This window comes from Oncorhynchus tshawytscha, linkage group LG08, assembly GCF_018296145.1.
Source record: "Oncorhynchus tshawytscha isolate Ot180627B linkage group LG08, Otsh_v2.0, whole genome shotgun sequence".
NCBI lineage: Eukaryota > Metazoa > Chordata > Actinopteri > Salmoniformes > Salmonidae > Oncorhynchus > Oncorhynchus tshawytscha.
Window position 1 is genome coordinate 45,218,579 of NC_056436.1, and position 17,367 is coordinate 45,235,945.

Here is a 17,367-nt window from a genome sequence, read left to right on the forward strand (position 1 = left end):
CTCTCCCGTCTAAAAACGAAATAGAAATTATTCCTCTGTTGCTCCCTCACCTACCTCTCACTCCCCCCCCTCTCACTTTCCTTCTTCCTCCTACCTCTCTCTCCTACTTTCTCTCAGGTCCTTTGGGGTTTTGCTATGGGAGATCTTCTCTCTGGGCTATATGCCCTATCCCAGTCGCAGTAACCAGGAAGTGTTGGAGTTTGTCACCAGCGGGGGAAGGATGGACCCTCCCAAAAACTGCCCAGGGCCCGTGTAAGTCCAATCACATACCACCCAAACACATGTAGCAGATGTGTGCTAGTGAAGCACTTTCTTGAGATTGAAAGTGAACTGTCACTCAGTCAACTTCCGTCCCTGTCTGAACTGTCACTCACATAGAGATGGAACTTACTCTGTTACATAGAGATTACACACACAACCTCACAGTATACTGTTTTCACTCATGCACACGCATAGAATGCAGATATACACATGGATACAAGCGAACAAACACACAACATACCAATAACTTCTCAAGCTTGATCACGTTCTCGCCCATCGCTGATCTTTCACGCCCACTCCATGCATGACGAACCGCTTTTATTGTCCAATTCTCCTTTGAACTCTCCAAGCTGTCAGTTGTAGCCTTTGTATCACCACAGAAAAGCCCAAAACATTATTCTTTGATCGTTTTTTTCCTTGAAAAATAAACACAGTTCCCATGTGTTACAATTAATCTGCGTCACGAAGGGCTCACAATAGGCATGTCACATTTCCAAAGAATATTACACAAGAGTAATGATTGTAAGTCAAATCTAATTCAGAAACAAGCTTGATTTTGCACTGTCTTGGGGGGTACCCCAGGCTTCCGTTTTACCCCTACTGACTTTTCAACGGTGATCACTCAAACTTGCGGGATATTACACTTAATTCAGAATGATTTGTATTAAATCAGTCGAGTGGTATTATGACGGCGAGGTGGCACTTTTGATAAAGTGTGCGTGAGTTTGTGTCTGTCAAACGATTATCATCGAAGGGGGAAATATGTTTTTTGATGTTGCTTGTGGTCGTGTGTGTGATGTGTGTGTGTGTGTGTGTGTATGTGTTTCAGGTACCGAATAATGACACAGAGTTGGCAGCATCAACCGGAGGACAGGCCAAACTTCTCCACCATCTTGGAGAGGATTGACTACTGCTTACAGGTAGGGAGTGTGAACATCGAGAGTCAATACCCATCTGCACTGGAACTGTGCTCAAGTATTAAATGTCTGTTTAACTGCCAAGAGGTTATTTTATTATGTACGGCTATTTTAAAATGTGATACAGCTCATAACCTGTCTGTCTGTGTGTGTAAAAGCTGTATTCCTTTTGGGATTGTTTCTGTCATCTACTTAAATAAAGTCAATCATGGTTGCATTAGAATTGACATTTTGAACTCTACTTGTGTAGTGTCATTTTCTACAAATTCAGACATCGGAAATGTTCATGATGTCATTGCACGTTGTTTGCCATTGTTAGTGTCTACTGCTCCCCTATCCTCTCCAGGACCCCGATGTGGTGACTGTTACCTTGCCTGTGGAATATGGGCCCCTCCCCGAAGCGGAGGAGCGGGTGCCCATGCGCCCTGAGGATCTCACGGCCTCTCCCCTGCTGGTGTCCACTCAGATGCCCGACGGGGAGGGCCCTGCACCGCCACCCTCTGCCCCCGACTCCAACGAGGAGAAACGAAGAGTCAAGCAGCCCCTCCTTTCCAGCCAACCCCCCGAAACTATCAAGCCCCAGATGATGGCGCAACAACCCCAGTTCTACCCCCACCCTCAGACATTCACCACAACCACCATCACAGCCACCTCCTTCATCTCCACCTTCAAGGCGGCTCCCCCCATCTCCACCCAGCAGCCCAACCCAGAGGGGGGCCACATTAATCTGGCCTTCACCCAGGGCTACCCTAAGGATAAGGATGGTCACAATGGGAAGCCCACCAACCTGTGGAACCCCACCTATGGCTCCTGGTTCCTCCAGCAGCAGCAGAGGAAGCAGCAGCAACAAAAGCAGCAGCAAAGGCTGGGAGACATGGGCAGTGGAGGTGGGGGGGTTGGAGGTGGGAGGGTTCCGGGCGAGGGGCAGGAGTACCAGGGGCGGACTGTGGCCGAGGCTGCGGGGGCCCTGGGTCTCCAGCAACAGCAGCACAAGCAGCAGCAGTTCCAGCCACCGTATCCCTTCCATCCACAGCAGCAACAGCATCAACAACAGCAGATGCAGCTCCTGCACCACCAACAGCAGCAGCAACAGCAGGGGCTCTGCAAGCCCCTCTTGCCCCCTCCGCCCCCACCCCAGGTCACCTTCTCGGATATCACTGCCCCTACCCCGCTCCTGTTAGATTCGGCCACCCTCCCCCCAGTCCCCCTCTTCAGACTTCGCCACTTCCCCTGCGGGAACATCGGCTACGGCTACCAGGAGCAAGGGTTGCCCCTGGAGGCGACCCACCACCACACTAACCCTGTCAACCCCCATCCTCCCCAGTCTCCTTCTCCCCCGCCACCCGTGGCCCTCCAGAGAGGAGTGGAGGGGACCCAGCTGTCGCTGAGCTGCTCGACGACGGCCATAGCCGAGGACAGCCGTCCGCTGCTGGTCACCATGGGGACGGTGCAGGACCCCAGGCTGCCCCGGATGGAGGGCCACAATGCCACGGTGCTTTAGCCCAACCTCCATCTTTATTTTTGTCTCTCACCTCAGAGACCATGTGTATAGGCAGACAGGCGTACAGCCAGACTAGATGGTACACCGTGCAACATTGTGTCAGGACAGTACCCGCCGCCTTACGACCCCCCTCCCGTCTCTATGCCTTGGTTTCATCCACAGATTAGATTGACCCATTTTCACCTGGCCAATGGTTGCGGAGTAAAAAAAAGAAGTAAAATAATCTCTAAAATGGTTGCGGAAATACCAATGGGTGTTAAAGTAACTGCCCAGTGTTTCCATATTTCTATGAAATTTGACTTATAATTACTTAAAATATGAGATAAATAGTTTTCCTTCCAAAAATGGTTAAATGAGTATGTTAAAAAGTAGCTTTTCTGTGTTGGAATGGTGTGTGCGTACCCCAACAACAGAATGGTATGGACTTAAACCAGTCCTAAACAATATACAATATTATTATAAGTAGCCCGCTGATTGGCCAGCTCATCCTACTCCAGACCACTGATTGGCCAGCTCATCCTCCTCAGGGAGATGATATGTTCTATGAGGAAATAGCACCTGGGCCCCCCTCCCAATTCAGTTACTTTAAAGCACATTGTAGAGCTTCAAAGACCATTGGGAAGAAAAAGTTGTGGACCATTGGCTAGAAAAACAGGAACGATGGACATTTTGCAACACCTGCTAAAATGTAGCCGCTAAGGGAGTGATGCACTATACGAAGAGAGCGGGCTGAATGAGTTGTCAGCTATTGTAACAGGACAGGGTGAAATGTTTCCATCTGGTTGAACGAGTTAATTTATCCTCAACATTTTCACGAGTCGACCGCTTATCTTCGTGGCTCTGTAGATGTCAATGCAGCCATTCATCACAAGTCATTCGGGAAACAAACAGTTTGTGTTTCACAATCAAAAACATGTAGAACATGGTAACTGAGAACAATACACATCTGCCAGATGTCTAACTGATTGTAGCATGAATTAACTTATTTGGCCGTCAATCATTGCAGTTCATCCATTTCCTTTGGGATTTCTGGCCTTGGCAGTTGATTCACCAATCAGAAATGATTTTTTACAAGAATATTGTGAGAATCGTGCACTGGATTCCGGGGAGGATGAAAGTGTTTGTTGATGATTGCCTGCCTTCTCATTTATTTATTATGTTGGGAACTCTGTATATTATTAAATGGACCCACTTCTTATACCCAACCATATCCAAATTCATTTGACATTGGTTAGCTATTTGGCATTTTTTTAGAAGCAGGAATTTTTGTCCAATGTCGAATTAAATTGACCAATGAATGGTATTTCAGATAGTTGGAAACTAAATGCACTCATCTAGTTGAATGTTGCTATGGTATGAGGGTGGGAGTGAATGGGAATTGTTGGGGGGTGTAATGGTGCCATAAGCACTGCATGTGGGTGGCTATTTTTGAACTTTAAGGTGCGTGAGTAAGGGGCATTCATCTGTGTGTGCATATGTTTGTGTGTTTGAGAGAGAGGAAGAGATGGAGGGAGAAGGGGAGAAAGAAAGAGAGATAAAGAATGTTATTCGAGGCACAATACTATGGGGCTTACTTTATACCGTTTATTCAGGCAAGTTTACCTTCCATTTCTCATATGTATATATTATGGCCTCTATGGAAAGACAGAAATTAGTGTTCCATCAACTTCCATGGACACATAGTTGGAGATTAATTTAATTTGAAAGTGTGCTTTTAAAATAGAAAATGTTGGCATTTTTTCTGGGGGCCTTTTTTCAACAACCTTTTCTTGATTCAGAACTTTTTTTTTTGTTGCCTTATCCAGCAACTATATTTAACATTGCTGAATAGGTCTTTACCCCTAAACTGCTATTTTAAAGTACTCAATGTTAATACATTTGCATAATTTATCTTTTCTATTTTAAGAACGACTACTATAGAATATAAATGATTCTGAGTGAAAAGTTTGAATACAAATTGCTTGTGGTCCACTTGTGAAAAATCTATGGTTAATATTTTGTGAGGATCTAACTTCTTACGCCATCAGTTATCAACCATGTCTACATTTACATTCAATGTGCATAGCCTCAACACTGTCAATGCAGTCTGCTTTTAAACATTCAAAAAGTTTGTGATTATGAATTAATTTTAATGTACAGTGCGAATCAACTTTCATGTACTTAAGTCTCAAATGGACATGAGTGCTAGTCTATGCTAAGCTAAGATGAAGTTGATTTGAGTGTATCCAGAAAGTGCCAATGTGTCAGTTGTTTGCCTGGCTATGTTGTTAACCCTTTACTTGAACACTCTTTCATAAAGCTTTACAAGCTGTTGTAGTGAAAACATTTGATAACACAAGGTGTTGTTTGGTTTATGCTTATGATAGAGGGTTCAAGTAACATGTTGCACTATTGCTCATCTCCAGTGGCTGTGTTCACATAATTTTCTGTTTCTTTGCAGCAACTCATCTGAACTCCGTTGCTCCTTGTAAAAACCAACTGAATTGCATCTGTAACATGTTGTAATTATGATGTATTGTACTATGACTGGTAACCTCTGTATGTTACCCTTCAGATGACATCTGCCAAAATTAATAAATTACTATATAATGACTATTGGTTGCTGCTGCCAGACTTGACTTAACTCACTCAGACTTAGGACTCGATTCACTCCGTATCGCGGAAGTTCAGCGTTATAGCGCGATTGAAATTGAAAGGAAATTCCTGATTGAGCCGACGTTTACCGTGAATGCAGTCTCCGCTAATGTGGGAACATTGCCTTACCATTTTTATTGCGCTGTAGCACGGATCTTTAGCGCTATGGATTGAATCGAGCCCTTATACAGCTCGATTCAAACATCCATTGCAGGATTTTACACAGTAGCAGATAGATATTGTTTTTGTCCATGTGGCAAATGCAAAAAACAGCAACTAGACTCTTTTCCCAGTTGAATAGGGACATCCTATAAATATTGTTAGAGGCCTTTAATTGTTCAGAGTAAATTGGCATACTTAGATATTTCTTGGGAAAGTCATGCATCCCGGAAACTCGCATATTTTTCATTGAGTTAGAAGTAGCTGTGTAGTTCAGTATAAAACAGTGTGCCAGAGCAGTAGTTGAATCAACAAATAAAGGGAATAAACCATGTTATTACAGGACTGATGGAATCTGGCCTCCAAATGAGAACGGTTGAGCCCCATTTTGTAATCGATCAAAAGTGTAACCCCCCCAGACATCTCTCTTCTCATCAGATATACAGTGCATTCGGAAAGTATTCAGTCCCCATGAGCTTTTCCACATTTTGTTATTCTAAAATATATTAAATTAAAAAAATTGGCAAATTTATTAGAAAAAAAACCAATACCTTTTTACATCAGTATTCAGACCCTTTGCTATGAGAGTCAAAATTGAACTCAGGTGCATCCTTTTCCCTTGATCATCTTTGAGATGTTTCTACAACTTGATTGGAGTCCACCTGTGGTAAATTAAAATGACTGGACATGATTTTGAAAGGCACACACCAGTCTATATAAGGTTCCACAGTTGACAATGCATGTCAGAGCAAAAACTAAGCCATGAGGTCGAAGGAATTTTCCGTAGCGCTCCAAGACAGGATTTTGTCGAGGCTCAGATCTAGGGAAGGGTAATAAAACATTTCTGCAGCATTGAAGGTTCCCAAGAACACAGTGGCCTCCATCATTCGAAAATGGAAGAAGTTTGGAACCACCAAGACTCTTCCTAGAGTTGCCTGCCATTCAAAACTGAGCAATCGGGGGAGAAGGGCCTTGGTCAGGGAGGTGATCTCGAACCTGATGGTCACACTGACAGAGCTCCAGAGTTCCTCTATGGAGAAGAAAGAAACTTCCATAATCCCAAACCATCTCTGCAGCACTCCATCAATCAGGCCTTTATGGTAGAGGCCAGATGGAAACCACTCCTCTGTAAATTGCACATGACAGCCCGCTTGGAGTTTGGCAAAAGGCACCTAAAGGACTCTGACCATGAAAAAACAAGATTCTCTGGTCTGATGAAACCAAGATTGATCACGTCTGGAGGAAACCTGGCACCCTCCAGGATCGAGGGAAAGATGAACAGAGAGATCCTTGATGAAAACCTGCTCCAGAGCGCTCAGGACCTCTGACTGGGTGCGAAGGTTCACCTTCCAACAGGACAATGACCCTAAGCACACAGCCAAGAAAATGTAGGAGTGGCTTCGGGAAAAGTCTCTGAATGTCCTTGAGTGGCCCAGCCAGAGCCTGGACTTAACCCGATTGAACATCTCTGGAGAGACCTGGAAATAGCTGTGCAGCGACGCTCCACATCCAACCTGACAGAGCTTGAGAGGATCTGCAGAGAAGAATGGGAGAAACTCTCCAAATAGAGGTGTGACTCGAGGCTGTAATCGCTGCCAAAGGTGCTTCAACAAAGTACTGAGTAAAGGGTCTGAATACTTATGTAGATGTGATATTTCAATTTTACATTTTTTATACATTTTTATACAAAATGTGGAAAAAGTCAAGAGTTCTGAATACTTTCCGAATGCGCTGCAAACAGGGATGGAAAGTTTGCTAAGTCATTCAGGTGTTTGCTAATAGACAGTCCGCCCACATGGGATGTTTGGCGCACAGGCATCCAAAAGACAGAGAGAAATTAACGGTGAAATTAGAATAGTATCTTTATTCATTTTACAAATACAATTTTTACACTACGTGCCACTATTCCATACTGAAACCCTTTCGCTGTGCAGACACACAATGCAATCAATGACTTTCAAGTGCATTTTAACTTGGGCTTTCCGATCATGTGTCGTCTGAGAAGACATTATAGAACCCAACAGTACTAAGTAACAGTGTTACAGAATTGACTGAAAAGGCGATGACTGTTACACAATTGTCTCAATTGCCACAACAATGACCGTAACAGACCTGACTGTTACGACGGTGACTGTTACAGAAATAACAGAACTGACTGCAGAGAAGAGATACGAGCAGTTGAATTAGCACTCATACCACCGAGCTTCTTTCATCTCCAAACCTCAGGCGAATATCTCAGGCAACCATGATTCGTCCTGCCAACACATTTCAATTGCATAAAGCCCAACCAGACCGATCAATGGTACATCGCATTCAGAATCTGGGCTACTGTTGCGTTCTACCTTTTTTAATGGGTGGCACATGGAGCTTGTGTTAAATAAGGTTTCTTTTTTTCTCCACAGATATAATCAATAGCTTGTTGCCTGCTGACTTGTCAAGACTGTAATCTATATCGTATATAACTTTGGAATGCGCTTCACGAAAACCAGCTTTCACAAAGCATTTTGTAGTAAGGACGACATAAGACGTCATTAGCAGTCGTGCAGATGGAAGTTATCTTTAGACAAATCTTATGTCACAGAGCCAGTGGGGTGTCCAATCTGACCAAAAGTAGGTAGCATACATCAATAGGCCTATGAGTGTCACGTCAGTGTAGGACCATATTTGTATAAATTGGCATCACTTGACGGCACTATACCAGTACTCAAGTGGTGCCATAGCATTAATGGCTGAATATAGCTGAATTCCAAATCAACCCCTAGCCCATATCCTTTATGCACTCCTGTAGATCTGAAACCGATTGATAGGTGTAAGCAATATTTCTACCCAGCCAATCAGAAGGCAAGGTGAACGTATTACCATATTGCTTAAAACCCATCCAATCCGCTCAGATCCACAGCAGTGCCTAGGGTGTAGGAGCTGGGATTGATTTGCAATTAGCAATTCAGCACAAGTTGGCAGTGAATTCAAATTCAGTGTTGGCCAAACACAGTGCACATTCTTGCTCATTTAGGAGTCAGCAGTGAATCCAGATAACCCTGCATTATCATTACAAACAGCCTTATCCATTTACTCCAAAGTGCTCAAATCAGGGGATATTTTAGTACCTCTGTACCAGGACATTGTCTTGCTTTAAGGTGCTTAGCTGCATTGCTGACCAGAGGTTAGCTTTGATATCAGTTCAAATCTCTACATACAGTACAGTGAGGGAGCTTAGGGAAGAATGGAAGTATTCATTTACTGTATCGGATTTATACATATTTTCAATCAAGTGCATTTCCATCAATTAAATCATATCACACAGTAAAATTATAAGTATAAATATTTCTGAAAATGATTTTCTTTCACCCTATCAAACCTATCTATGACAATCAAAGCTTATGTTGCCTCATACCTACAGTGTGTTCAATAGCATGACAACTCTCGTAGTCTCAATTTGAAATGTAATATCTAGTTTTCTAGTGTCCATTGATGGTCAACGGGTAGAGTAAACAGGTAAAACAAAACAGGTAAATCAGCAAGTAAAAAGGACAAACTAGCTGATGTGTAGTTAAAATGTAGGCTAGCCACACCACCAAAACATACATCTTAAAATAAAACATTTCTTAAATGTATATAACAATAACTAATTAGGTAGTGTTGTTTTTGGGGGACATTTCAAGGAGCAAAAGAAACAAACACAAAACCCAAGAAAAAACGAACAAAGGAAAATCGCTAAACAACAACACCCCCCCCCAAAAAAAAAACCAAACAAACAACAAACAGAAACTTATCTCCGATATGCTCGCTCTACTGCTTTCCCACCCACCTAACCCAACCCCCTGGGTCCTAGTGTCCTCAGCTGTTCTCATCTACGAGCCGGGCACCATTAATGCCGCGGTAGGTGACACGGCTGGGCCTCACCAGCACACCGTAGTCCGGGCGGCACGTGAAGTAGCGGCGGCCGCCCACCTGGCCATCATTCTTGCCCTTGGCGGTGCGCAGCTCCAGGCCTAGCCACAGGCCTGGGGCGAAGTCAGCCTGGCCCATGTAGCGGATCAGAGCCATCTCGTTCGCACTGCTCAGCAGCACTTGCATGCCCAGGTGGAGGCGCACTGAGGCATCCGAGCCAGACGAGGTGGTGGTGGTGGCAGTGGTTCCTCCGGAGCTTCCTGTGCCGCCTGTTCCCGGACCCCAGCCACCACTCAGGGTACTCCAGCGCCGACGGTGGGAGTTGGAACGTGACCTGAGGGGAGAGGGAGAGATAAAGAGAGAGGGGAGCAAGAGAGAAAAAGAGTGAGCTCATGGGCTCCTGAGTTCTTCTGCAAAAAATATAGAATTAGAGTTGAATAAATGTAGATAAAATATTTAAAACATTTGCAAGGACTTCTAGAGCATACTAACCTCAACATTAAAACCTTCAATACAAATCAAAATTCAGTAAGTAAAACCTTGATTTTGGACAAAAATACCTGAATGGACTATTACTACCAAGGACAATCAATAAACAACTTCTAACAAACCAAAACCTGCGGAACATGGAAACACCATCCAACACAAAACAGAGTGTGTAATATTCAGTTTGAAGCTACTTCTGAAGCAAAAAAGTAAAAGACAATCTCTAGGTGATTTTGATACACAGTTGAAGTCGGAGGTTTACATACACCTTAGCCAAATACATTTAAACTCAGTTTTTCACAATTCCTGACATTTAATCCAGGTAAAAATTCCATGTCTTAGGTCAGGTAGGATCACCACTTTATTTTAAGAATGTGAAAGGTCAGAATAAAAGTAGAGAGAATTATTTATTTCAACTTTTATTTCTTTCATCACATTCTCAGTGGGTCAGAAGTTTACATACAATCAATTAGTATTTTGGTAGCATTGCCTTTAAATTGTTTAACTTGGGTCAAACGTTTGGGTATCCTTCCACAAGCTTCCACAATAAGTTGGGTGCATTTTGGCCCATTCCCCCTGACAGAGCTGGTGTAACTGAGTCAGGTTTGTAGGCCTCCTTGCTCGCACACGCTTTTTCAGTTCTGCCCACAAATGTTCTATAGGAATGAGGTCAGGGCTTTGTAATGGCCACTCCAATACCTTGACTTTGTTGTCCTTAAGCCTCTTTGCCACAACTTTGGAAGTACGCTTGGGGTCATTGTCCATTTAGAATACCCATTTGCGACCAAGCTTTAACTTCCTGACTGATGTCATGCTTCCATATATCCACAGAATTTTCCTTCCCCATGAAGCCATCTGTTTTGTGAAGTGCACCAGTCCCTCATGCAGCAAAGGACCCCACAACATGATTATGCCACACCTGGTGTTCTTTGGCTTGCAAGCTTCCCCCTTTTTCACTCCAAACATAACAGTTGCCATTTTCAGTTCTATTTCTGTTTCATCAGACCAGTGGACATTTCGCTCTCCAAAAAGTATGATCGTTGTCCCCATGTGCAGTTGCAAACCGTGGTCTGGCTTTTTTTATGGCGGTTTTGGAGCAATGGCTTCTTCCTTACTGAGCTGCCTTTCAGGTTATGTCGATATAGGACTCGTTTTACTGTGGATAGAGAAACTTTTGTACCTGTTTCCTCCAGCATCTTCACAAGGTCCTTTTGCTGTTGTTCTGGGATTGATTTGCACTTTTCACACCAAAGTACATTCATCTCAAGGAAACAGAATGCACCTCCTTCCTGAGCGGTATGACGGATTGCGTGGTCCCATGGTGTTTATACTTGTGTACTATTGTTTGTACAGATGAACGTGGTACCGTCAGGCGTTTGGAAATTGCTCCCAATGATGAACCAGACTTGTGGAGGTCTACAATTGTTTCTTAGGTCCTGGCTGATTTCTTCTGATTTTCCCATGATGTCAAGCAAAGAGACACTGAGTTTGAAAGTAGGCCTTGAAATACATCCACACATCCACAGGTACACCTCTAATTGATGTCAATTAGCCTATCAGAAGCTTCTAAAGCCATGACATTTTCTGGAATTTTCCAAGCTGTTTAAAAGGCACAGTGAACTTAGTATATGTAAACTTCTAACCCACTGGAATTTGGATAGAGTGAATTAAAAGTGAAATAACCTGTCTGTAAACAATTGTTGGAAAAATGACTTGTGTCATGTACAAAGTAGATGTACTAAAAGACTTGCCAAAACTATAGTTTGTAAACAAGAAATTAGTGGAGTGGTTGGAAAATGAGTTTTAATGACTCCAACCTAAGTGTATTTAAACTAAATATTTATATATACAGTGAGGGAAAAAAGTATTTGATCCACTGCTGATTTTGTACGTTTGCCCACTGACAAAGAAATGATCTGTCTATAATTTTAATGGTAGGTTTATTTGAACAGTGAGAGACAGAATAACAACAGAAAAATCCAGAAAAACGCATGTCAAAAATGTTATAAATTGATTTGCATTTTGATTTTGTTATAAATTAATTTGTAAAAATCCAAATAACTTCACAGATCTTCATTGTAAAGGGTTTTAACAATGTTTCCCATGCTTATTCAATGAACCATAAACAATTAATGAACATGTACCTGTGGAACGGTCGTTAAGACACTAACAGCTTACAGAGGGTAGGCAATTAAGGTCACAGTTATAAAAACTTAGGACAATAAAGAGGCCTTTCTACTGACTTTCCACTAACTATGAAAAACACAAAGAAAGATGCCCAGGGTCCCTGCTCATCTGCGTGAACGTGCCTTAGGCATGCTGCAAGGAGGCATGAGGACTGCAGATGTGGCCACGGCAATAAATTGCAATGTCTGTACTGTGAGAAGTTTAAGACAGCGCTATAGGGAGACAGAACGGACAGCTGATCATCCTCACAGTGGCAGACCACGTCTAACAACAACTACACAGGATCGGTACAGCCGAACATCACACCTGCAGGACAGGTACAGGATGCACAATCCCTCCATCAGTGCTCAGACTGTCCGCAATAGGCTGAGAGAGGCTGGACTGAGGGCTTGTAGGCCTCTAAGGCAGGTCCTCACCAGACATCACCGGCAACAACGTCACAGTTGACTGAGAGGACATTTATTTTTTTGCTGAGTTATATCTATCCATTGATTCTTGAAGAATATCATTTAAATGCCTTATGAGCTTAGTTCAACTGTCACACTTCATGAGAACCCAAAATATTATCTTGTTTTTTCCAAATGCTTGTAAACATTGTAAATGTAAACAAACACTGTATAGCCTCATAACATGGTTAAAACAATTTGGATACCATGGATGGTCTATCCTTGCATCCATAGCTCTGTCTATTAATCTGAGATTGGTTACATTTCTCCAGGCCCATCCCTCAGCTTTTTACTAAAACAGAGGCTGGGCGTCCGTTTTTTTATTGTTTCATCTGTGCCCTTTAAACAGCTGCATATTATCAAGATATTGAAGTGTCACCAACAAAAAGATGAACAATAGGCTTTTTGGCAAATGCCAGGAGCGCCGTTTGAACGGAAAAAAAATGGGGTTGCAAAATGCGTTTTGGGGCAGACATGCCAATCTCGAACATTTAAAAAAAAAATTCATTCACCTTTATTTAACCAGATAGGCGAGTTGAGAACAAGTTCTCATTTACAACTGCGACCTGGCCAAGATAAAGCAAAGCAGTTCGACACATACAACAACACAGAGTTACACATAGAGTAAAACAAACATACAGTCAATAATACAGTACAACAAAGAAAACAAAAAGTATATATACAGTGAGTGCAAATGAGGTAAACATGTGAACTTCATATGCCTTAATAACAAACTTATGCCATCTGTAAATACGAATAAAGTTGTTAAATTACCAGTCTAGTTTGTTTAGCCAAAGAAAAGTCAGGAACCTTCCTGCTAACTGCGATAAGGAGTGGGCTGGACAATGCCGAGAGATGAGTTTCAGATTGTTCTACGTAGTAGCATCTTGTGTCTATAAAATGAGATGCTCTTTATGCGTACACAATCCTTCCGGCTATTTTTAAAGATATAACGTTGATCATGGAGAACTGCAAATATGTTGCACTAACAACAAAGGATAGAGGGAAAAAGTTGTGACGGACGACGATCGTGTAATGCTGACATTGTAGTCTTCTGATGACAGTGATTGATGGGGAAGAAACGGCGATCAACGTGAATGACCTGTTTTCCCAGAATGCCATTTCGCATTGCTAGTTATAGTCTAATGTTAGCTAGCTAACTACAGCAGCTAACATTGAACCTATTTGGTTAACTAGCTAGCTATGACAATCGGTTTCTATTGCTACTACTCTATAGCTTGTGATTATAGTTAATTGTTCAGCTAGCTAACGTTAAGGTTACATGTCTAAACAAAACAAAAAAACACGTTAAGGCTTACTGTTAGCTAGCTAGTGTTAGCTGAGGTTAGATGGCTGGCTTGCTAACTAACATTAATTTACGTGTATGAACTGTGTGTAATGTTAGTGATGTTCTCAGAATGCCATTTCGAATGGCTAGTTATAGCCTAATGTTAGCTAGATAACATTGAACCTATTTTGTTATCTTTAGCTAGCTATGACAATTGGTTGGTATTTGCAGTACTCAATGGATTGGGCTTAAATGGTTCATTATTTAGCTAGCTACACGTCTAAACAAAATACCCCAAGTTAATTAAAGCTTGCTGTTAGCTAGATAATGTTAAGTGTATGAACTGTGTAGTGATCTCAGAATGCCATTTCGCATCTATTGTACAATAATTCTAAAATAAATCTGGAATAAAAATCTTTCAACATCAAAAGGACACACCTGACAATCCTCCACCAGTCATACAAAGAGAATGGTCTAATGCCTCCCATCAAAAAGAGAGCTGGCCCAACCAAGCACAGGTTACACCTGAAGCATGAGAACTTGTAGCGAGTGGTGAACTTCATCAACAAATACTTGGAGGATAATGCAATAGTATTACCTGGACACCACTCACTCATGATTGGCTGTACTTTTATTGATATCACATTATTTCTGTCTCTGGGGGCCCCTAACTGAACCAGCCACAGTCTGGACCTTCATTTCCTGATCATAGGCCACACCAAGTTTGCCCCCGACAGGTGCTTCGGCCTCATCAAGCAGCGCTTCAGAAAGACCAGAGTGAACACTTTGTTCACAGCACCGTGACAGGGGTCAACATCATACAGCTGGTTGGACTGGAAAATGATACGGTGCTGGTGGAAAGCTTTGGCTGGCAACAACACCTGACTCTGCTGCCACAGTTCAAGCAGTACCAGCATTACTCTCCCAAAGCAGAATTACTCTCCCATTGTTCCTCAAAAAATGCAGTGTATGATACACCATTTTGTAGCTGTGAGTCTACTTTTATCCAATGTAAAAAATAAAAAATCTGATTTCGCAACATAAGACCGATTTCAGCCGGTCAGTCACATTTCCACATCATTACAACACTGTATATAGACATAATATGACATTTGAAATGTCTTTATTCTTGTGTGTGTAATGTTTACTGCTGATTTGGTTATAGTTTATTTCATTTATTTGATCTATTTCACTTGCTTTGGCAATGTAAACATGTTTCCCATGCCAATACAGCCCCTTAAATTGAAATTGAATTAAGATTGAGATGGATGAATGGGGTTAGAGGTGGAGAGAGAAAGAGGGACAGAAGGGTGAGTGTAGAGGGAGAGAAGCAGAGTAAGGTAGCAGAGAGGGAGAGCGTAAGGCAGCAAGCAAGAGAAGGAGTAAAAGGGTAGAGAAAGAGGGTGAAATAGTGCAGCGTGAGAAAGATGATTAGATATCGGGATGGAGAAAGGAGAGTAAAAATAGTGAAAGGAGGGTGTAATGAGAAAGTGAGACAATGGACTGGGAAGAATGTAGAGAGTGGCAAAGGGAGGAAGGGAAGGGAGGGGTGAGAGAAAGATGTCAAACGAGAGAGGGAGAGGAACGCAAAGGAGAGGGATTGATCTTGGATTGCTTTCATACTCATTATAACCCTGCTATCGAGCATTGGCAATTCCCCAAAACTATAATTTTTGCTGACCACTATTGATTTTACCTCCGGTGGTGGGGGGGATTAGGGAGAAAGCTGAAAACGGTCAGGGAGGAGAAATGCAGACACGTGGAATGTGGAGGAGAGTGCTTATGAGAAAATGGCCACCTGTTGACGGTACTCTTCTGGCTCTGCTCCTTCTGGGCAGCGATGGCCGTCGACGTGCTGAAGCTGCGCCTGATTCCTGAATATGACAGACCACGTGTGTGAATACACATAGACAGATTCACAAGTACACATACACATACACACACTAACATAAACAAATACAAAGAAGGACACACACACGCACAAGGGTACTGAAATAATTGTGACATGAAGACAACTGCATTTTCCATCATTAAAATGTTATCATCGTTAATTAAGTTTACTCAGCGTTTGCATGAATAAATAAGGAAAAACCAAGGCCAAAAACTCACTAGCAAAAGGACGGTTGAGACGTGAGGAGGACAGCTCTGAAAGACAATCCATAGAGCCATGGATCCTGTGGAAAAATGTTAAATAAAATTAAAAAAACATTTACACTAAAGTCTAAGACACACAATCGTTAAAGCCCTTACTGAGTTCCGGAAACAGCAGCCTTCTTTAATAACACCCTACAAAATCGGCAGCTCTTCCTCTTACAGTACAAGGTTGGGGTCAATTCCATTTCAACTCGAGCGTATTCACTACACAGGGAATGAATTGAAATTCACTAAAAGAATAGGGCAGGAAAAAAGTCATAATTAAAAAATAATGGGCTATTTCTCCAATTACACCATTGATTATCCATTAATTTCCAGAATGGAATGAGTTGAGATGGAATTGACCCAGAACCGCTCACCTGCCATTCATCAACTCTCGAATAGACACAAAATAAAATAAAAATGTGGTATCCCAGCACAAGGTGCCTGTCCAACTTGGTGGATGTGTTTGCCGTTGTGTGTCAGTGATAATAGCTGGAGCTTTGAAAACCATTACCACTTAGGCAGGCGAAGTGGAGAATTTAGCAAAAAAACTGCCTTATCTTGTTTGGAAAGCAGAAAAGAAGAGGAGGGGGGAATGAAAGAAAGCAGAAAAAATTTGAAGAAAAAAGTAACGCCTCACTATTTGTTATCTAATGGGTCCTGATAGCTGCTGACAGGAAGAGAAAGACAGCAAGAAGGAGAGAGAGAAAGAGTGGCTGTTCTGGCTCTCGGTGATGGAGAGAATGCAAGAGGAAGATCTCTATTAGCCCAAGCCTCAATTTAGCAAAGCTTCCTGCTTGCCCCGCAGGTTAATTAGGGAAAAAAATTAGGGGAAGAATGAGACAAGGAGTCCAGTCCTTTCAGAAAAAACACTCTACTCATCACACAGTAAAAGTAGAGTAAGAAAAAAGAGAAAGATGATTGCAGGTGTGGAGCTGGGAGAGGAATAAAATATAAGGGGGTAGACGGAGAGAAGGAACGAGATAAAAAAAAACGAATTAATTCCATCTCAACATCTAAAACAAATAAGACTTACTTTCCCCTTTTCTTGACTCCTCTTCCTTGATAGGTTGCTAGTAAATACGTATATATAGTGCCGTCTACCTTTAAAAGAAACTTCAATCAAATGAATCAACTTCCTTGACTCTGTGTCCAGGAAAACCTCCTCATAATGTTTAAATGAGTGGAATGGGATGATGTCATGTATGAAAAGAAAAAACATGTTTACATTACCAAGTACAAGAACAGTTGATCAATAAAGCTACAGTATTCTAGGAGTAGTCAAGCTGCTTATGCTGAAAAGCCTTGTTAGTAGATAGCTCAAATTAGCTTTAGAATTTCCTGGATTTTTTGTATTAATAGCACAAGTCTCGCCACCAAACATTATTACTATGCACTATAACTAGTTGAAATTGCATATATTGTTGCTTTGATTGAATTGAATTTATTTTGGGTAACAGA

At 42.1% G+C, this 17,367-nt stretch overlaps 2 protein-coding genes across 6 annotated transcripts in view; one reads left to right on the top strand and one right to left on the bottom strand.

Annotated features, from left to right (window-relative positions):
* The window catches only part of ros1 (c-ros oncogene 1, receptor tyrosine kinase), a 145,800-nt gene extending 142,579 nt beyond the window's left edge, over positions 1 to 3,221 (top strand). Inside the window, exons 23-25 of the mRNA XM_024429697.2 lie at positions 118 to 252; positions 1,091 to 1,181; positions 1,525 to 3,221. Coding sequence (XP_024285465.2) covers positions 118 to 252; positions 1,091 to 1,181; positions 1,525 to 2,679 — 1,381 coding nt within the window. The 3' untranslated portion in view covers positions 2,680 to 3,221. The remainder of the gene's footprint in view (positions 1 to 117; positions 253 to 1,090; positions 1,182 to 1,524) is intronic.
* Positions 3,222 to 7,316: 4,095 nt separating this feature from the next.
* Positions 7,317 to 17,367, bottom strand: part of LOC112256430 (CAP-Gly domain-containing linker protein 4) — an 86,192-nt gene continuing 76,141 nt past the window's right edge. For 4 of the 5 annotated variants that reach the window (XM_042325568.1, XM_042325571.1, XM_042325570.1 and 1 more), the window contains exons 13-15: positions 15,880 to 15,944; positions 15,467 to 15,644; positions 7,317 to 9,697 (exon numbers count right to left, since the gene is read on the bottom strand). In XM_042325568.1, the coding sequence (XP_042181502.1) occupies positions 9,310 to 9,697; positions 15,467 to 15,644; positions 15,880 to 15,944 (631 nt within the window). In that variant the 3' untranslated portion in view covers positions 7,317 to 9,309. The remainder of the gene's footprint in view (positions 9,698 to 15,466; positions 15,645 to 15,879; positions 15,945 to 17,367) is intronic. The other variant, XM_024429693.2, reaches the window with a different exon arrangement.